We start from the raw sequence: 17,592 nt of genomic DNA, 5'->3' as shown, positions 1-17,592 counted from the left end.
TTTTAATACCTTTCAACTCTATTTATGACTTTCTTCTCTATTTATTTCTTATTTAGTATTTCACTCCTGTCCATATGTTGAGTTGCGATTCCCTGGCTCGGACTTACCTTCGAAGCTGCAAGCTTCGTCGTCCCCAGCCACCACCAAAATGTCTCACAAGCCCCAGCCACCCCAACACCCGCCATACCTCCGGTGGCATCCTCTGTGGGTGCAGCACCCAGCTAGCCAGGCTCACCCAGCTGCCCTCTCCGGCCTCATGGAGATAGCAAAACGTTTCTCCCAAGCAGTCCTGGCCGTGCAGCAGGTACCCTACAAGGGAGCTGCTTTATGTTGCCCAGACCCGTCCCAGAGCTTTGAGACTAGGAGGATGTAAATAGCGAGAGCAGGATGGGTTCCTGGCCCCGGCTTAAAAGCGGTTGGGTACCACTCAGAGGCACTTCTTTGCCTACGAGCTGTAGTTAGCGCTTTGGTAGCAACTGCAAACCAGTAGTGAACCAGGCTTGGGCTTGCTTGGCCCTGCGGGGTCCAAACTCTTCAGAGCTGCTGTGCCTGAACAAGCTCACGGAGAGGGAGTGAGACAGGGGCCAGGTCAGCCCCCCAGCGCATCGCCCACCACCAGCACTGCCGCCTGCCCGCGCTCACAGCAGGCTCTCCAGCCGGCAGCCAGGCTCCGACTGCCTTCTCCCGAACGCGCTACTCCATTCAGGTCTCGCTGCCCCAGCACCTAACTGGGCAGAGCCCGCGGGGAAAAGGACCGACAGCGAGGTGAAGGAGAACCAGCCTCCCTCTCCTCTAGAGCCCACGGCAGCGTGCGAGTCAGCGTGCATCCCGGCCGGAGCACGCATCCCTGCCAGAACGTGCCTGGCCTGAGCCGCGAACGCGGGCAGGGCGTTAGGGGAAGACAACACGTCACCCGTGAGGCCGCAGAGCTGCGGCACACGTCGCTTTACCTGCCACGGGGACGCAGTGCCAAGCCGGGCTGGGTTTCTCCGGCGGTGGAGGTGCGTTTCCCCGATTCCCAGAGTACACCCAGACCGGGCGGCATGTTGTAAAACACTCTCCAAACAAACAAAGGCAAAAAGGTAGTTTCCTGGGAAAGGTCTGAAAAATAATCAAGCGGAGGCAGAGCCCCGTGTTTATTTTGCTGCTTTGACTGACACAGCAAAAAGCAAACAGACCCAAGGAGAAATTAAACCCAAATGGGAAGGAGGGGCGGAATCAGATGGAAAGTCATTCAGCCCTTCGCAGCTTCCCAAAGGGAGCTGGGAGGAGGCGACGGAGCGGCCTTGCACCCCCTTAACTCTTTGCTGGTAACATGGTTCCCCACTCCCCCCCACATAGCTAGGTAGGTAGGTAGAGCTAGGACTTTTATACTACTGATTTTGAAGGACAGTTTTCAATGTATAATAATATATCGGTTTAGGTGTGCAGTGTTTGAAAGAGAGACTGGGAGAAAGAAAGAAAACAAACCTCAATCAATATTATTGTTTTTTTGTTGTAAAATATTGTAACCTTGTATAAACGCAAACTTTTTTTTTTTCTTTAGCTTAACAGCCTGGGGTAGAACATATTAAAAAAAATAAAAAAGTTTTTAAAAAGTTCAGGAAAAAAAAGAATAAAAAAAAATCATTAAAAATGTTGCCATGTGAGGTTTGTGCCATGCAATGTTATTGCCTATGCAGCCATGTATTACCAGTTCATTACAGTGGAATATTAAAAAAGAACAAACAGTCTTGCAGCTTGGTTCTTTTTAACTTTTTCTGAAGTAAAAGTAAGTTATTGCACTTGCAGCTTTTTTTTTTTTCTTTTTTTTTTGGGGGGGGGGGGGGGGAGGTTAAGGGGGGCTGCAATTTCTGGGCACCAATTTTTATTTTTCCAGTTTTTGAAAGGAGTGGCATCGCTGGGAAGGACCCTGCTTCCCAGCCGCCCTGGCCGAGGGGGCACAAACACTGTTGTTGTTGTTTTGTTTTGCAATAAACTCCTTCTCTTCTCTCCTTTCAACTGCAATCTGGCTGGTTTGTTCCTGACTCATGACAGATGAAATGTGATCAGAGGGGCCTCCAAAATCTCACGTTAATTGAAGTTGGCAAAAAATACTAACAGTGCCCTTTTGAACTGCTGACGCAGTGCAGAATGGATTAGCTGGGGGTAGATTAACAACAGGTGGCAGCTCACGGGCTGCTGCCTCTCCCAGTACAAAGAGATGGTTAACAGCCAGCGGCCAGGCGCGGGAACGTCCTGCCAGCCAGCTCCCAGCTAACAAGGGCCTCTCTGCCTCCGAGAGCGCGGTTCGGCATTGCTCGGCATCACTAACCAGCGCAGAGGGCACCGTGGCCGCAGGGAAGAGAGGAGGATGGTTCCCCTTGCTTACTGCACAAGAGCTGCTGCTTCTGGCAGAGCTTAAGCCTTGCAGGGCTCCTGTGGGTCTCCCAGCCCTTCCCAAGCAGTCTGTAACAAGGCAGCAGGTAATCCATCACAGCTGACACAAGGAGAAGTGACTTGGCAACAAGATGCCATGGAGCCGGGGAGCTTCAGCCACCCGGCTGCCTGTGCTACGGCATCACCGCTTTTACACGGCACGGTCACGCTCAGGGCACTGCGGCGCAAGATCTCCCGAAGTCCAAAGAGAAGACACCCGAAGCTGGCAGTGGGGGGACCTTCCCCCCTGAAAGCACTCCTTTCTCCCACATTCCCGCAGGTCCAGTCACGCTCCCTCCCCTCCCAGCTCCACTTTGGCAGAGGTCTCCAAGTGTCAGCCACCCTCTCCTCTGCCGCGGCTCTGCCAGAGGTGCCTGCCGGCAGCCAGATGCTGCTCGCTGGGGCTGCAGGGCAGACTGAGCCCTCTGGGCTTCGCTTCTCTCCGCACTGAGGGGAGGGCTTGTCTTGACCCCACGGGTTCCCAGGGCACGTCTCTTGCCCCATCGCAATGTGGGGAAAATTGGGTTCTGGGAGGGCCCTTTCTGCTGCTTTCACACTGTCAATCAACTCAGCTGTGACCCCATTTCCTTCAGACTCCACGGACCCACCAGCACCGGCACCAGTAAGAGCCCAAGGCCCCGCACCCAGATGCTGGGTGAACTGGAAAGTGCCCTTTGTGCTCAGGGAGAGCCGAGGTGGTGCCCAGCAGCTGTCAACAAACCCACCAAGACCCACAGAGCCCCTCTGGCCTTTCCATCAGTTGGCTGGGAGCATCAGCTAGGTTCAGATGGAGCATGGCTGTTTTCCATCTCGCAAAGAAATGGATAATGCAGGTGCTGTTGCAAGCTTATCCATTCCTCTCACTTGTAGGAGAAAAATTCCTTCCCTCCCCAAGCACTCAAAGCCAGACTCTCCAGATGTTGGCAGAATTCAGACTTTTGAGAGCCTAAAGCCAGTTTCAGCAACATCCTGGTTGCATGGGTTTACATCAGAAACTGCTCCTGGCCTGAAAGTTGCCAAAGAGCTAAAAAGTCTCTCCATAAACTCTAGATAGTGGCAGGACCCAGATTAGAAATGTGCATTCTTTTCTTGAAGCTGCACTTTCCTACTGGCATTACAGGAATTGTTTAAAACACATTGAAAAATTTCTCTCTGGGAGATGTGGCTACAGCACCTAGGTTAACACGTTCCTTCTCTGCTGGAGAATATGACTTTGAGGCAGGGCAAAGTTCGGGCAGTTTTAATGAAAAACAATTTTTTCTTCCTGTAAACTAAAGAGATTTGCCTTTTTTCTTCCTCTTTTTAAAAGCAGGTTATTAACCTTTAAGCAGATGGATGTACAATAACCTTCTCATTGGCAAGGAAGGTAACAGCCATGCAAGGTGCATCTACTTATGGCCAGCTGGAGCCCACATGTAAAGGTGTTGCATTTAATCTGAGACAAACAAGTGTTTATTATTTGTGAAAGGATCTTCCACTTTCTCTTGCTTTTCAGTTCGTAACTTACTCATGGGGCAAAGACAGATGCTCCAAGTTAGCAATCTGCTCCTTTTGCTGTAGCCTTGCTGAATTCCTGGATCTCATTTTACGGTCCTTTCTGCTTCAAACCCTTCCCCTGCCTGTTTGTATGAAGTGTGGCAAAGGGGCTATTGTTCGGGTCAGTCCTCAGCTGAAGGCACCCAGCACTAACTGTGCCTAGCACCCAGCCGAGACCTGGCCCTCCCTTTGAAAGAAAGGTTTCACAAGAGAAGGACCCCAAAGTTTTCAAACAGCCAGTCCAGTGTTTTTCTTGAGTCTATGGCTATACAGACATGCAGAAGGGAATATAGAGCCTTTGGCCTGAAAACCTCAGGTATCTTTCCAAGGGACTATGGGCTTATCTACCGGACAAACATGAGATGTTCACACTGGGCAAGTGGATATCCCTAAGTGGCACTTTTCAGTCAGTCCCAAACTTTGGGTTTTAGTTTTACAGGTTCCCATTGCTGCACAGAATGGGGGTGGGAGGTAGAAGAGATAAGCTTCATCCTTAAAAGCACAGGGTGCAACAGCAACCGCACCTCTCAATCACACATGAAAAACCTCATGCAGGTCTGTGTATCCCAAGTTCTTCACACCTTTGTTGGTCAAATGGTCCAGCTTTCACCTTTTTCCAGTTCCCCACCAACTAAAATTTAGGTTAAAAATCCAACAGATGTGACTTAATTATTAAGCTGGTATTTTCTTTTTCTTACGACTCTGTAGAAGTAGTCACAACATGGATCATTTCTCTTTATAGACACCTGGTTCTCCCCTTGCCCACCTTACCTGTTGTCTTCCCCCCTGCATACGGTCTGGTACTGAGCACTGATTCAAGTTCAGAGATGTAACAAAATCATGACCAAGTTGCATTGATCTCAGTCCACAGTCACTGCAGGGTTGTCATGCTTGTCTGGAGCAGGAACACTTCCTATTTATGCAAGTAAACAGGCATTTAGAGTGAGTAAAGGAAATTTGAAGGAGAATTACTGGATCCTTTTCCAGACAAATGAAGACAGCAAACAGGCAACCTTGCAGGGAGAACCTTTGAGCTGCACTGTTTTCAGTCGGAAAACTCCCTGCGTGCTGCTAGCTCCATGCCACTCCACTTAATTGCTTCAATTGTCGCTGTTATCCTTTAATGGGAAACATAACTCCCTTTCAAAGCAACCACAAGAAGCTACAGACAGGGGAATCCTGAAGATCAGTAGAGGTGGGACTGCATTACAGCCATTTCCATCAGGCTGAAATTACACAGAGTTCATCAGGAATGTCACTAAATGGCTTCAAGCCAGGGCAGGCTGAATCATGCTGACACTGAAAGTCAAGGCTAACGGTCCTCTACATTGGTATTGAGCTACCCAAAGCTCCAAACAAACAATAGTTCAGACAAAAGCACGGCTGTTCTGCTAAAACACAGCGTTGGGATACCAGTGTTCAATCCTGTTTTTACGCACAACTCCTAATGCCTTGGGTATATGACAGCTTCTCCTCATTTCCTTATCTGCAGTTACAGGTAAGAGGCTGATCGTACCCAAGAAGGAGGACCGAGAAGCTCAATTTATTGTGCTCAGATACAGCAGTGGCAGGCATCATAAAAAGAACTTACACCATTCTACACGCACTCCCAACAGCATGAGATGCAGCTGAAGGATCCACGACTCAACAGTAAAGCAAAAGTGTTCTAGCTGATTTTTCTGCTAAGCAAATGCCATCTCTGTCTACGTACCAATATTAGCAAGAGGTTTGAAGTGACTACCTGCTTATGGGGTAACTTTCGGATCCTACAGAAAGATGCAAAGAATACTGTGTTCAGAGTTTTCTGGCAGTTCTTGACAGAAATTATTTTTTCCAGACTAAAAATTAAAAAGAAAACACAATATAGGTGGAACACTTGCCTCGGATTTGCTCTGCTGTTCCCAGCTCTTCAGGATCAGACTAAAGTTAGCAATTGGACCAATTGGATGCTCGCTTTCTAGCATATATTTAATCTAACACAACTTTGCAGAATGTTTTTTTTCTTGCTTTAAGTACACGGAGGAGACTACCCATGATTGCAAGAACTACCTGTAGTTTACACTTCAGTTTACAAAATAACATGCTTTGCAGCAGTCCTAGTAAAATTTTAAAATGCAAGTCTTTAAGAATGATCAAAAAATTCATACTCACCGTCTGATCTCTGGCTAGGGCATTTAAAATCCATTTTCTCATCAGCACCGTCACTTTTAGTTTTTCTTTCCCGTATTGTGCTGTAGCCCTGTTACGACAGCAGCTTCCATGTGAAAGGATTGGACAGAAGATTTACGCAGTACCGATTAACTATTCTGAGATCTTTCCTGATCAAAAGATGCTCTACTTGTGAGAAGTACCCAGGGTACCAGACATTCATTATGGAGGACATCCATGCCAAATCTCAAAGGTATTTTTAACATCAAAATTGCCCACCTAAATCCATTTTCACGTGTCTCAGTATAGCATTCTTCCAGAGTGCTCAACACTCACCAACACAGCCTAAAAGCAAAATGAGTCAGAAGTACTGAGCATCACTTAAAACCCAGCTTGCAATTATTTTGGTATCTGTGTCTCCAAGGCCCTTGAGTTTAAAAGGCCCTTGAACTGATAATTGACAGGGATAAACGAGTTGCTGCAGTAAAGCATATTTGAACCGCACCGGCAGAAGCATCATGGATGGCAGGAGGTTCAAAAGCAGGAGCTGGAGATGGCGAGAGAGAGTAATTCAGAACATTAGGGCTTGAATTGGCACGTCCTGTAACGAGAGAGTGGAGCCGTGAGGAAGGAAAGAGTCAACACATTGTAGGCAGAGTTGGTGATGCTAAAAATGTATCCTTAAGACTCACCATGACTGGCAGGGCAAACACTGCGGCACATCACACTCCTTGCTATGCACAAGTAGCAAGGTATGCCACGCACACACGCTGCCTTTTTGCCGCGTGTTCCGCAGGGACAGTGCTGCAACGCTTCTGGAAACAAAGAGCTGCCACCACACTGGATTCCACAATCTCAGTGACTCAGCCAAAGCTCTTTTCTCAGAAGCACAATTCTTTAACATTTGCTGTCTCTCTTCACAAAAAGAGAAAAGGATCTGTTCCCTATTTCTCCAAGATGAATGCTACTGTCAAATCTTGGCAGAAAATTAGAGTAACAACTACTCTCCCCAAAAAGGTGACTGGGATGAATTCGTGCAGAGCAAACTTCTACTTCAAAGACAACCATCCAACTCCAGTTATGGGAAAGACAAAATATTGACAGATCTTTCTAAAATACACTGTGGATATTCAAATTTAACACAGATTTATGTAGCAAAACAGCCTGTCACTGCAATCCTCCCTTCTAAATGCATTCATGTTCCCTTGTGCTGCTCCAGAAGTGAAATACAACAAACTCTCCTTGGATTTACTTTTTAATATACCAACATTAATTTTTTTTTTTATAACATATATACAACAAAAAGTTAAAAATGATCTTAAAGATTGACAACAAACCCATTCCAAATCAGACGTACACATACATCTTACCCTTACAGATTTTGCATCAAGAACATCACAATTATAAACGTAGAAGGGAAGTAGGCCATTTTACAAATATTTTTACAGTCAACTGCCCAATTTTCTCCACGGCACAAATCAGAGACAAATCACCACCTAAATGAGGTGGCCCTATAAAAGCAACTGTAAAATACCAAAGGACAAAACATGGTTGATAGGGGTCACTGGGCATTTTGTGGAAGGGCAATCCACTCAGATGTTTTAGGATGCAGGTACACAGACCTGTTGCTTTTTTACTGACCTGAGACTACAGATGAGTTTAAGAGGGTTGGTTAGGTAGTCCCCAGCTAAAACTATTCCACCAACTATTTCAAATCCTCCGTGTCTTTTAACACTCTGTGCAAAACGTGCACTTTTTACTGGCTTACTGAGAAAGAACCGAGAAATCACAGCAGCTTCACAACTCTGTGTAAGGAAGATGTTATAACTCAGTTAAACTGCTAAGGCCTGCCAAGCTGAGACCAGCCCCAAAAGAACAGCCAAAACTGAAGTGACTACTGCACTGTCACAGCTACCCTTCCAAGGCAAAATTCTCAGGGGAAATACACCGGTATCTCCTGATGCTCAAGCACCAGGACATAAATCAACAGGAAGATTGAGAAAGTTCATGTGAATGAATCTGAGAGGGTGCAAAGGCGAAACAGTGAGCGACAAACCTTCCTCTCTATCTTGTGATACCCACTGCGCAGACAGCAGTTGTCACTGCAACAGCTATCCTCCTAGCTCCCCAATAGCCCCTTCCCACAGCAACTTAGGAATGAAAAAAAGACTGCAGCGCAAAACATTTAGTAGTAATTAAACGTTCCCAGAGAATTGAACGATACAGTTTACAGGCACATCCCAGGGGAGTTATGAAGTGAAGCATCCCCTCAGAGCTATTGTTCCAATATGATTTTCATTCACAGCACATCCACTGCATTGGGCAATAAGATAAGTCTTAGTGGGGGTGAGACAAATAGGAGCAGATGTTTCCTGTTTCTAGCCTGACTTTCATTTGGTTTCTGTCATTGCTGCGTATCCAGCTTAGGAGAGGGGGTGAACCGTGATGCCTAACACTTGTCCTATTGTTTGGGGTTTGGCAAAATCTGAGGAATAAGGTTGCTTGCAGTGTAACAGAAAAACAGCCCATCAAGTAGGATGTCTCTAACTGGCAGCAACGGAGGTTTCAAAAGACAGTGAAATCACCCTTATCTGGTAACATACATTTTATCAGTGGAGCTGGAAAAGAGATTCCTTTCTCAGCCCAACTTGGGATCACCTTTAATATCAAAGGGAAACAGTAACAGTCCAGGTAATTTTATTTCTAATTTGGTTGCATTTAGTTTTCTAATTCAGGTTAATTTCAGTATTGAGAAACAATTCCAATGCTCATAAGAAACGTAAAGCTTCTCCAAAAGCCTTCCTAAGCTATATATTTCAGTGGCAGCCTGTGGCAATGGGTTCCTTAAATTACAAGTAAAGACCCAACAGTTTTTCCAACAATGGTAATTTACAGGAGTTTCTAAGTGTGTGTTAATAGTGTCTTGTACATACACAAATCCCTGCACATTGAAGCTGTAACTGGGAATTTCTGTAAATTTAAGTGTTTTACAAATCAATACTACAACACACTGCTTGCTGAAGAGGATTCAGCTGCGAAAAACTTAATTTCATAGCTGTTGTTCCTATGTATGGCTACGATGTAAAACTCTAACCTGACCGCTGTTTTGAAAATGAAAATAAAAAATATAATAAGACTGAAAGATACATCTTTTTCTGTGTAATACAACTAGTTTTGACGTAGAGTCACAGTCTTTTGCACAGATGCAGCAGAAAACCTGAGATTTACGCAGGAAGAAGAGGTGCAGCAATTGGAGTTCTGTCCTGCAGGTCTCTGCTTTGAAGGAGATCCTCCTCCCAGCTGCTACATGTCTCAATTTGCAACAAAATAATTTAAGTAACACAAAATGCTTTGCCCTTTAAACCATGTGACAGCACACAGATTTTTGTTGTTGACATTGTAAAAAATAAACATTTGTCTCACTATGCAGAAGAAAATGTTTGTTACACAGTTACTTAAGCCAACAATTAAGATCAAAAGACAGGGGCCCACCAACTGCACAGGCAATAAGCTCCTCCCAAAAGAGAGCAGCTATACATTGCAGACAGCTGCTTTGAATGGATGGATGCATAACAAACCAGAGAGTTGCAGCACACTTGATAGAAGAGGTCAGTCATGCCAGTCAGACCACAGAGAGCGAGATTCTGCTTTATTCTTCCAGGTGCACAGCCTCCTTTAGAGAAAAGTGTGTGTTTGACATTTCTGGGAGGACCCATGAATAGATTCAGTCCTCTGTGAGCAACAGAGAAGCAGTTGTTCGGCTTTCCATTACATCTTTGTGCAACGCAAAGGGAAGACAACATACCGGAATACAACATTAATTCCCATCTCCCTCAGATGTAACCCACTTTCTAGCATTTTTTTTCTTCAGGGTCTTATATTATTCCTCATAGCACCTTTTCAGCTGTCATTTTCATCACTCAGGTTTGTCTCACAGCTGCCTTTACAAGCTGCCAATATTGGGAAAGCTCTTCAGTTTCTCAGGAAAGTCATCTTTGTACAGGACAGGGTCAGCACGGTGCTCCACCACTTTTAGAGGCATGGTCCCAAAGACAGAAGCAAACTTATTGATGCATTCAGATCTGGTGAAAGGGAAAGCAGTGTAATTAAGAACCCCAACAACTGGGCTGGCTACCAGCTCCCACACCAACATAACTGGTAGAAACCTTCCCTCTTGCACTTGGAAGTATTTCAGCCATGCTGGCTACTAATAAATAAAAAGAGAGCCTCACTGCAGAGAGAACTGAAAAGAAGCTGGTGTTCTTTGATTTATCCATTTAATCACAGAGACGAGCAAGGGGATGCTGGCAGCAGCACATGTGCACATGGAGGTCAAAGCTTCCCTTCTCCCTCCCCCTAGAATTCCAGTCATTCTTAAAGCAATGTACATGCTGTAAACCAGAACAGATTAACTGCCAACATGTCTCTTAAAGGGCCACTGTTGGGTCAATTTGGCTCATAACAAAGGTTTTGCAAAAACCAAGCCTTTGTGAAAATGGAGTTCTGAAAAAAAAAAAAAGCCTGTCTTTTTTCAGGCTTCTTCAGAAGCTCTATCTTTTCCCACAAAAATAAACATGCCTCAGTGTATAGGCAGCGCTGATTGTACTGTAACTTAAAAGTGAAGCTGAATTAAAACTACAAAATGAAACCAACTAGTTTATTTTCCTTGTCTAAATAAAGAGATATTAAGCAGTAAGGCATCACATTAACACAAAAGAGATTGGACCATTGATGACTCTTTCAGTTTTAATAATCTCAGGTGTCAGTAATGCTGTGGAAGGAAACAACCATGTGCTTCAAAAAACAAGCAAACAGATGTTTAACCTTACATCGCTCCTTTAACTCTTTCACTGAAAGGCACAGTACCTGTGGAAGCAAGGCAGGGAAAACTTGGCTCATCTCACCTCAGCCAGTGCTCAGCTAACATTAGCGGTGCACTTTATAAAATAGCTTTTAAGAACTTCACACACCAAGAATCGTGACAACTGTCCCCAACACATAACAGAGACAGCTACAAGAAAACAGGTCACATTTCTTTTGCCACTCAAAAGGGAAGACAAAAAAGAAATGAGTACTTTGACTCAGCTACAGGGGCTGATGTGCTGCAGGCGGTCCCAGAGCAGGTCTCTCGCTCTCCAACCACTGCACCCTCTCCCGACCCCTTCGAAGGGTTAGGGGGTCACTTCGGCTCCAGGATAATTTTTCTCAACAGACCCGGTCAATCACACCAACTGAGTGTGACAGTTTTGTGATGGGGACGGCTCAACACTGCCCCAAACACTCTTTTGAAGTAGATGGGACAGCAAGACTGGTTTTCAAAATCAATTCCTCAGCCTCTGAGCCATCCCATGGCTCCCTCCTTAACTAGAGTAAATGACTGGAAGACACAAAGCCCAGGTTGTTAAAGTGCTACATTTCTACATAGCTGTTTCAAGCTATAATGGTCATATTTCAGGCCATTTTCTGGCCCGAGAAAAGTGTCAGAAAACTACTTCATATGGGGTGATACTTGAATAAAGTATTTATACAGGTAAATGCATATATTTCACTTCCTGCTACCTTCTCATCTCCTCATACTTCTTCCTACCTCCAGATTCAAATCTTTGGACTAGGAAACAAATGAATTCAGAGTGTAAGAGGAAACCATGTGCAGTGGGAAGCAACCTCTAGACCCCAGACAAGCACTATTTGCTCCAGGGTAGCACAGATCTGAAACAGCAAAGGAGCCACCAGTGAGGACTGAAGCAAAGAGACCCAAGTAGCTGTTCAACGTCTGCAATAATGAGGTGAACCCCTGGGAGGGTGAGCTTTGGGCCCTGGGCACAGAAAGGTTACAGTAGCACGGAGAGCAGGAACTGAGCGTTTTCTCCAGGAACACTAAGCAGTTTCTCTTGCCTCCATGAGATGCCCACCATGAGATACCTTAAAACAGATCTGATTTTCAGATAAGGTCAGACTTCCAAATCATCTGTTACTTCTGAGAAACATGGCTAACTGTAATCCAAGCTGCGTGTATTGGAGAAGTCTCGTGGCAGGAAACCCACAAACTTCACAGGCGAGGAGGTAGATGCACTGGGAGATGTGCATGTGAGAAGTTTGCACAGCTGCTGGCCCTCACTGGTTTCTGGAATACCAGAATACTTCTAGTCTACTGGTTCAAATCCTGCCCCTGCCAGTAATGACTGAAAGACATTGTAATGTAACAGCTGCTGGGTGGCCGGTGTGAAATGAATTAGTTATCTCAGCCTGCTGCCTGGTAGGCAGGTGTCCACATCAGATCAGCCATTGTCACAGCCAGAACTAAGTGGCACCCTCAGAGCAAAAGACAAAACTAAATGGATAGTGGACACAAAATTGACCTCTTTCCTCCAGCAGTTATACTCCCAAATCAAAGATGAGGTCTTATGAGAAAATATCAAGATTGAACCCTTCTACAGCCAAACTTATGCTGGTGGCAAGACCATTCAAGCATACCAGTACAGTATCTTTAACCACCAAGAAACCATTTCATTGTTAAAGAAATTAAAAAAATGAAAAATGCAAAAAAATCGGTATGTTCTAATCACTCTGGCTGAATCGGAAAAGCTAGTCCTCAGGAAATATCAAATTCAAAGATCAGAAACAGGCTTTTTTAGATGAACGAAACGTCATACACAAGCCACAAAATGTGTTCAAAGGAAAGTCGCCTCTTTCCAAAAATTTCATCTCCTGCACTGAACTAAATCACTTGAATTCCAAAGCCTTTGCCACTTTTGGACAATATAAACCAGAAAGGATACCTAGAACATTAAACATTCAAAGCTGATAGCTGGGTAGCCAAGAGAATGTAACATGTCATCTTAATATGGAGGGAAGGTGTTTTTCTTGGCTGTGTTGACGGTTTTTTGCAAATTCGTACTAACGGACATATGTTTGCTTCCAAGAATTACTCTTTTTGTTTTCCTCGCTCTGCCGACAACATGCAGTTGTGCTCAACAAAGAATTAAGATTGTGTGAACTCAGAAATTGAGAGCCCTGTTGCCCCTAGCAGACTGGGTAAACTTCATGTCTGTTAAGGTCTCTCTTAATCAGTTTCCTCTCCCTTACAACCCAAATATTTTTTGGTAGGGTAATTCTGCACCTGCAACCTTTGGCCAACTGTTACCTGGTCAGCTTGCCTCTTAAGGGAATGGCTTCCTATTTTGACTCTAACAAATACTTACATGTCCTACATAAGACACTGCTGTTAATGTTGCTGCAGAAGCAGCTCAGCCCTTTGTTGTATTTACTGTACAGGCAGTTGCCCTCTAGGCTGCATTTTACAGGGTTCTCCATTTTTGAGACCCAGATGCAAAGATGCTAAAGGCAGAAAACTTGTTGCTACTTAAACAGCACCTGTAAATACAGGGATTATGAGATCCTCCTATGGCTTCTTCTGTGACCTGATGTAAAGGCTAACCTAGGGCAAGAAGGGGATTCTTCGTTCAAAGCTTTCTTTAGCTAATGTATTTTAATGATGGAGCTTGCTAACCCTGTGGACTGAAGTCTTTCATTTATCTCAGAGAAATTACACAGCAGGAAGAATAGCAGTGGTGGCTTTCCTACGATTTGCTGTAAATATCCTTCAGTATTGGTCAAAAAAAAAAAATCTCTTAATAAGAGACAGAGTTTAACTGTACCATCTTTCCTTTGTCTCTGCTGGAAGTGTCAAAAGGCCCAACAGAACTGGTTAGTTACATGTCCTTCCTGGACAGATCTCCACAACTGACTTCTCAAACCTTTCACACTTACAAAACAATCATCAGGCAGTTGCTGGGCATCTCTCTGCTATTTCTGAACCAGAAACCTGACACTGAATGTTGTGTATGCCCATGACAACCCTGATAAACTGTTTGTTTCACAAACAGAAGGTTGATCCCTGGATATCCGGGCAAATAATTAGCTCAGACTACCTGCTCACTATTTCTGAATGCTAAAAACCAAGGAGTCAGGCACTTTGGGAAGCTGCAAGTGAAGCTGATAATGGCTCTTTGCCTGATACCCCAGGTATTGTTCTTGGCACCCAACACTGTAAAGTTATTCTTTTATAATATGACAAGGATTCCCTGATGCATGCACTTTTTCCATTCAGCTTCTCTCCTGACCCTGAAAATAGCTAGTGTGTGTATACATAAACATACATATATATATGAGCCATAAGAGCCTTACTCACTGCTAAGTTAGGAAAATTTGCTCTAGGAGTTGCTATCATTTACTATCCACCTAAAATGAATAGCTAGCTTAGAAGATTGAAAAAAGATACCCTTTCAGGTTTTCATATAACTCCCTTATATTGAAGATAGATAACAACAACGCAGGGCGAGAAGGTATTAGGTGTAGCACATAGTTTCAGTATATTACTGATCTTCAAAATGAAGCCTGAATACACCCAAACTGTATATCCCCCCAGATTTTCTCCTGCACTCAGACTCTATCCCAGCATATACTCCTTTGGCTGGGCAAATAAAAGTATGTGCATTTGCAGTCAATCTAACATTTCCCACAGCCCAGTTATCTCCACTGTTGGAATCTACAGAGAAGCACGGCAACAGTTTAAACATGTTCTCAATAAACTGTCAATGATACTTTACTGTGAGGATACAAGAATTGCTATAGACATGGAAACCTGACCTTTACCCTGCATCCTAATGCACTTCGGAGCAAAAAGCACTTTTTCATCTTCTGTTTTTATAGTGTTTACCTTAATGAGAACCTAGCTCACAACCAAAATTCCTATGTGCTGTAACACTACTAGTATGATCATAGGAAAGCTCAACTGGCTTCAGGTAGTCCATCCTGTAAGCCAGTGCAGAATTGCTAGACACAAGACAACCTCTCATGCTTCCCCTTCAGCTAAAATTTAAGATCTAAAAAGCTTCCAGCCCCTTCCTTAAGAAACTTTCTGCAGAGTAATTTTTACCGTCTTAATGTGGTACATTTTACTTCCAACTTGCATACTCCTTTTTTTTAATCCAGCCGTATTATACATCCAGTCTAAATACTTTGTCACTAACCTTGGCAGTTATGCTCTTCAATACCTGGTATGATGCTTGGTTAATAATCAATTAGCCAAACTATAAATGTGTTTGCGTGTGCTGTCTAATGTGTTTTTACACATCAGACACATGTATGCCCTCTTCTTGTAAATAAGCCCCCAACCTACTAAGCAGTTTTGCATTAATTCATTGCATTTATTACAATATGTAAATATCATTTACATTGCTAAAGGCCAGTAAATGGATACAACACTTTAAATTTGCCGAGTACGTCAGAGAAGGACAGAAAAAAGCTCACTGTTAAGATGATTACTGGTATGATAACCATGTTATGTCTCTCAGTGCACATCTGAAATGGCCTATTTTAAATGCAGGTCAGATTTTATTTTGTAACCTCTTCTGGTGGTCTCTTCCAGCACTATGGCTACCCTGTTTACCTACCTCATCAATTCTATGGCTGCAAATTATTTTTCCCAAAGTTTGCAGGAGAGATGCAACAGCCCAAGAAGCCCAAGGTGAAACGCCTTTGTCAGTCCTAGATCGCAGGTTAATTCCACCCAATAACTAGTATGTACATTTATTGCCAGATATCCCTTTTCAAACATGGGCGTTGAACAGCTTTGTAAAAGTGAAGAAACTTTCCCTTGTTTTACGCATTCAGAAGCCAAGACAGAGGGAAGTTTAGTGTCTTGGTCAAGGTTGGGAAGCCATTTTACTGTAAAGCAGGGAATGCAACTCTTATACTTACCAGCTTTCAGTATTTCACTCTAAATATTCACTGCCCTTCCAAATACATACTTCATTTCAAAATTAAATTTTCAGAAAAATATAATAATGCTGCCATTGTTAAAAAATGTGACATGCAATTGTGCAGGCAAACGCCCTTCATTAGTGGAAGCAAAGTGCTTCACAATCTTTGGAGGAAAGACAATGTAAAAAAAATAAATTAAATAACGTTATTAATAATCTATATCCTTGTTACTCTTTGGTAAGCTAGCAACTGTCTGGTTTAAAAAAAAAAATCTCATACACATTACAGCTGATACTCCACGGTAAAACAGAAATGTGGTATTACTGAAGGTACTGCCAACAACCTGAATTTCACGTGTCCTATAGGCTTTACAGCAAAGCTGCTAAAAATTGTGCCCTTCTAAAGTCCTTTCTTGTAGTAGTCCACTTTTCAGTGTCACATCATCCATTGTAGGAATGACTTATGCTGATCAAATCCATGCAACATTCTTTCAAAATCAGTAATGTACAGAAATACAATCAGTAAGCATTTTTGATCCTAATTTAATGAGACACAGGGTAAGATTCTAGGGATCAGAATGAGGCAATCAGAGGAATAAAGGGTGGTCACTCACCTTTCCACCATGTGTGTCTGGTCCAGTGATAACCCATCAATTGCTGTGCATTCTGGACATTTGAACTTCTTTCGTGGGGTCACCTGCAGAAAGGCACACCAGATATCATCAAATATCAACAGAAGGGACATTAATCTCCTTGCACAGAGAGCAGCGCAATACCTCTGAACACGCCTGCAGTGTAAGCTGAGCTGTCTCAAAAAGGGGGGGGGTAAAAAAAAAAAAGCCACTCCATTCCTCCATTCAGTTCCATCTGGCCCGGCTGACTGCAAAATTCACAGGGGCCCAATAAAAATGGCTTGGAGGGGTTTTTCCTTCTGTAACTGAAAAGAAGTGGCGATGACAAGCTCCTTAATTCCTGTTTAATGACTGTTTTCTCACTGCCAAGGTCCCTGTATAAACACCATTTGTTCTTGCAGCCATAACAGCGATGAAATATAGCTTCCCATACTTCACCGTAACATTAATCCAACAGACGCTCTTTTGCTCACTCCAGTAAATAGCTGACTGGCGAACTCTGCAAGACTCTCCGAATTGCACAGAGGTGCCAAATTACTCTGCTGTGCCCTTATACAGCTCAAAAACTTTTTCACCAAAAACACACACTTTATCTTCTAAAGACTTTTCTAGGAAATGCAGCCACCAGTCCCAATAAATGATGATGGACAAATGGGAAAATGGACCCTGCTAATTGAAGTAACGCCTGGTGGCCTCTAAATCTCATTCCAAGTTGACACGCTTTGAAATGAATGTACAGAGTGAATGTCCAGACCTGAAAACGTGTCGAAACATGTCAGGAAATTAATTCAGGGATAAAAAGTTCATTTAAAGCTGATCTTGCAATTAACATTCTTGCAATTAACATTCCTATAAATCAGCTGTTGCCAGGCTGTGACAGAGCGAGCTGTGGACAGTTGGCAATTTCTTTCCTCTAGTGATCTCAAATAGTTAAAATATATGTATGCGGGTGTGTATAGATACACACACACATATATATAGCTACTATTTAAATTACCCTTTTTATACCTCATCTAGATGGCTAAAATAACCACCAGAAACAACTGGTAAAAACCAATTCTTCCCAGTTAGCATGAAAGCTTTACTGAAAGGGC

At 43.7% G+C, this 17,592-nt stretch overlaps 1 protein-coding gene across 1 annotated transcript in view; it reads right to left on the bottom strand.

Moving 5' to 3' along the window:
* Positions 1 to 7,344: 7,344 nt before the first annotated feature.
* EXT2 (exostosin glycosyltransferase 2) overlaps positions 7,345 to 17,592 on the bottom strand; it is an 82,041-nt gene continuing 71,793 nt past the window's right edge. The window contains exons 13-14 of the mRNA XM_052781925.1: positions 16,481 to 16,563; positions 7,345 to 10,184 (exon numbers count right to left, since the gene is read on the bottom strand). Coding sequence (XP_052637885.1) covers positions 10,046 to 10,184; positions 16,481 to 16,563 — 222 coding nt within the window. The 3' untranslated portion in view covers positions 7,345 to 10,045. The remainder of the gene's footprint in view (positions 10,185 to 16,480; positions 16,564 to 17,592) is intronic.

This window comes from Harpia harpyja, chromosome 3, assembly GCF_026419915.1.
Source record: "Harpia harpyja isolate bHarHar1 chromosome 3, bHarHar1 primary haplotype, whole genome shotgun sequence".
NCBI lineage: Eukaryota > Metazoa > Chordata > Aves > Accipitriformes > Accipitridae > Harpia > Harpia harpyja.
This window is presented reverse-complemented; position numbering and strand designations above follow the sequence as displayed.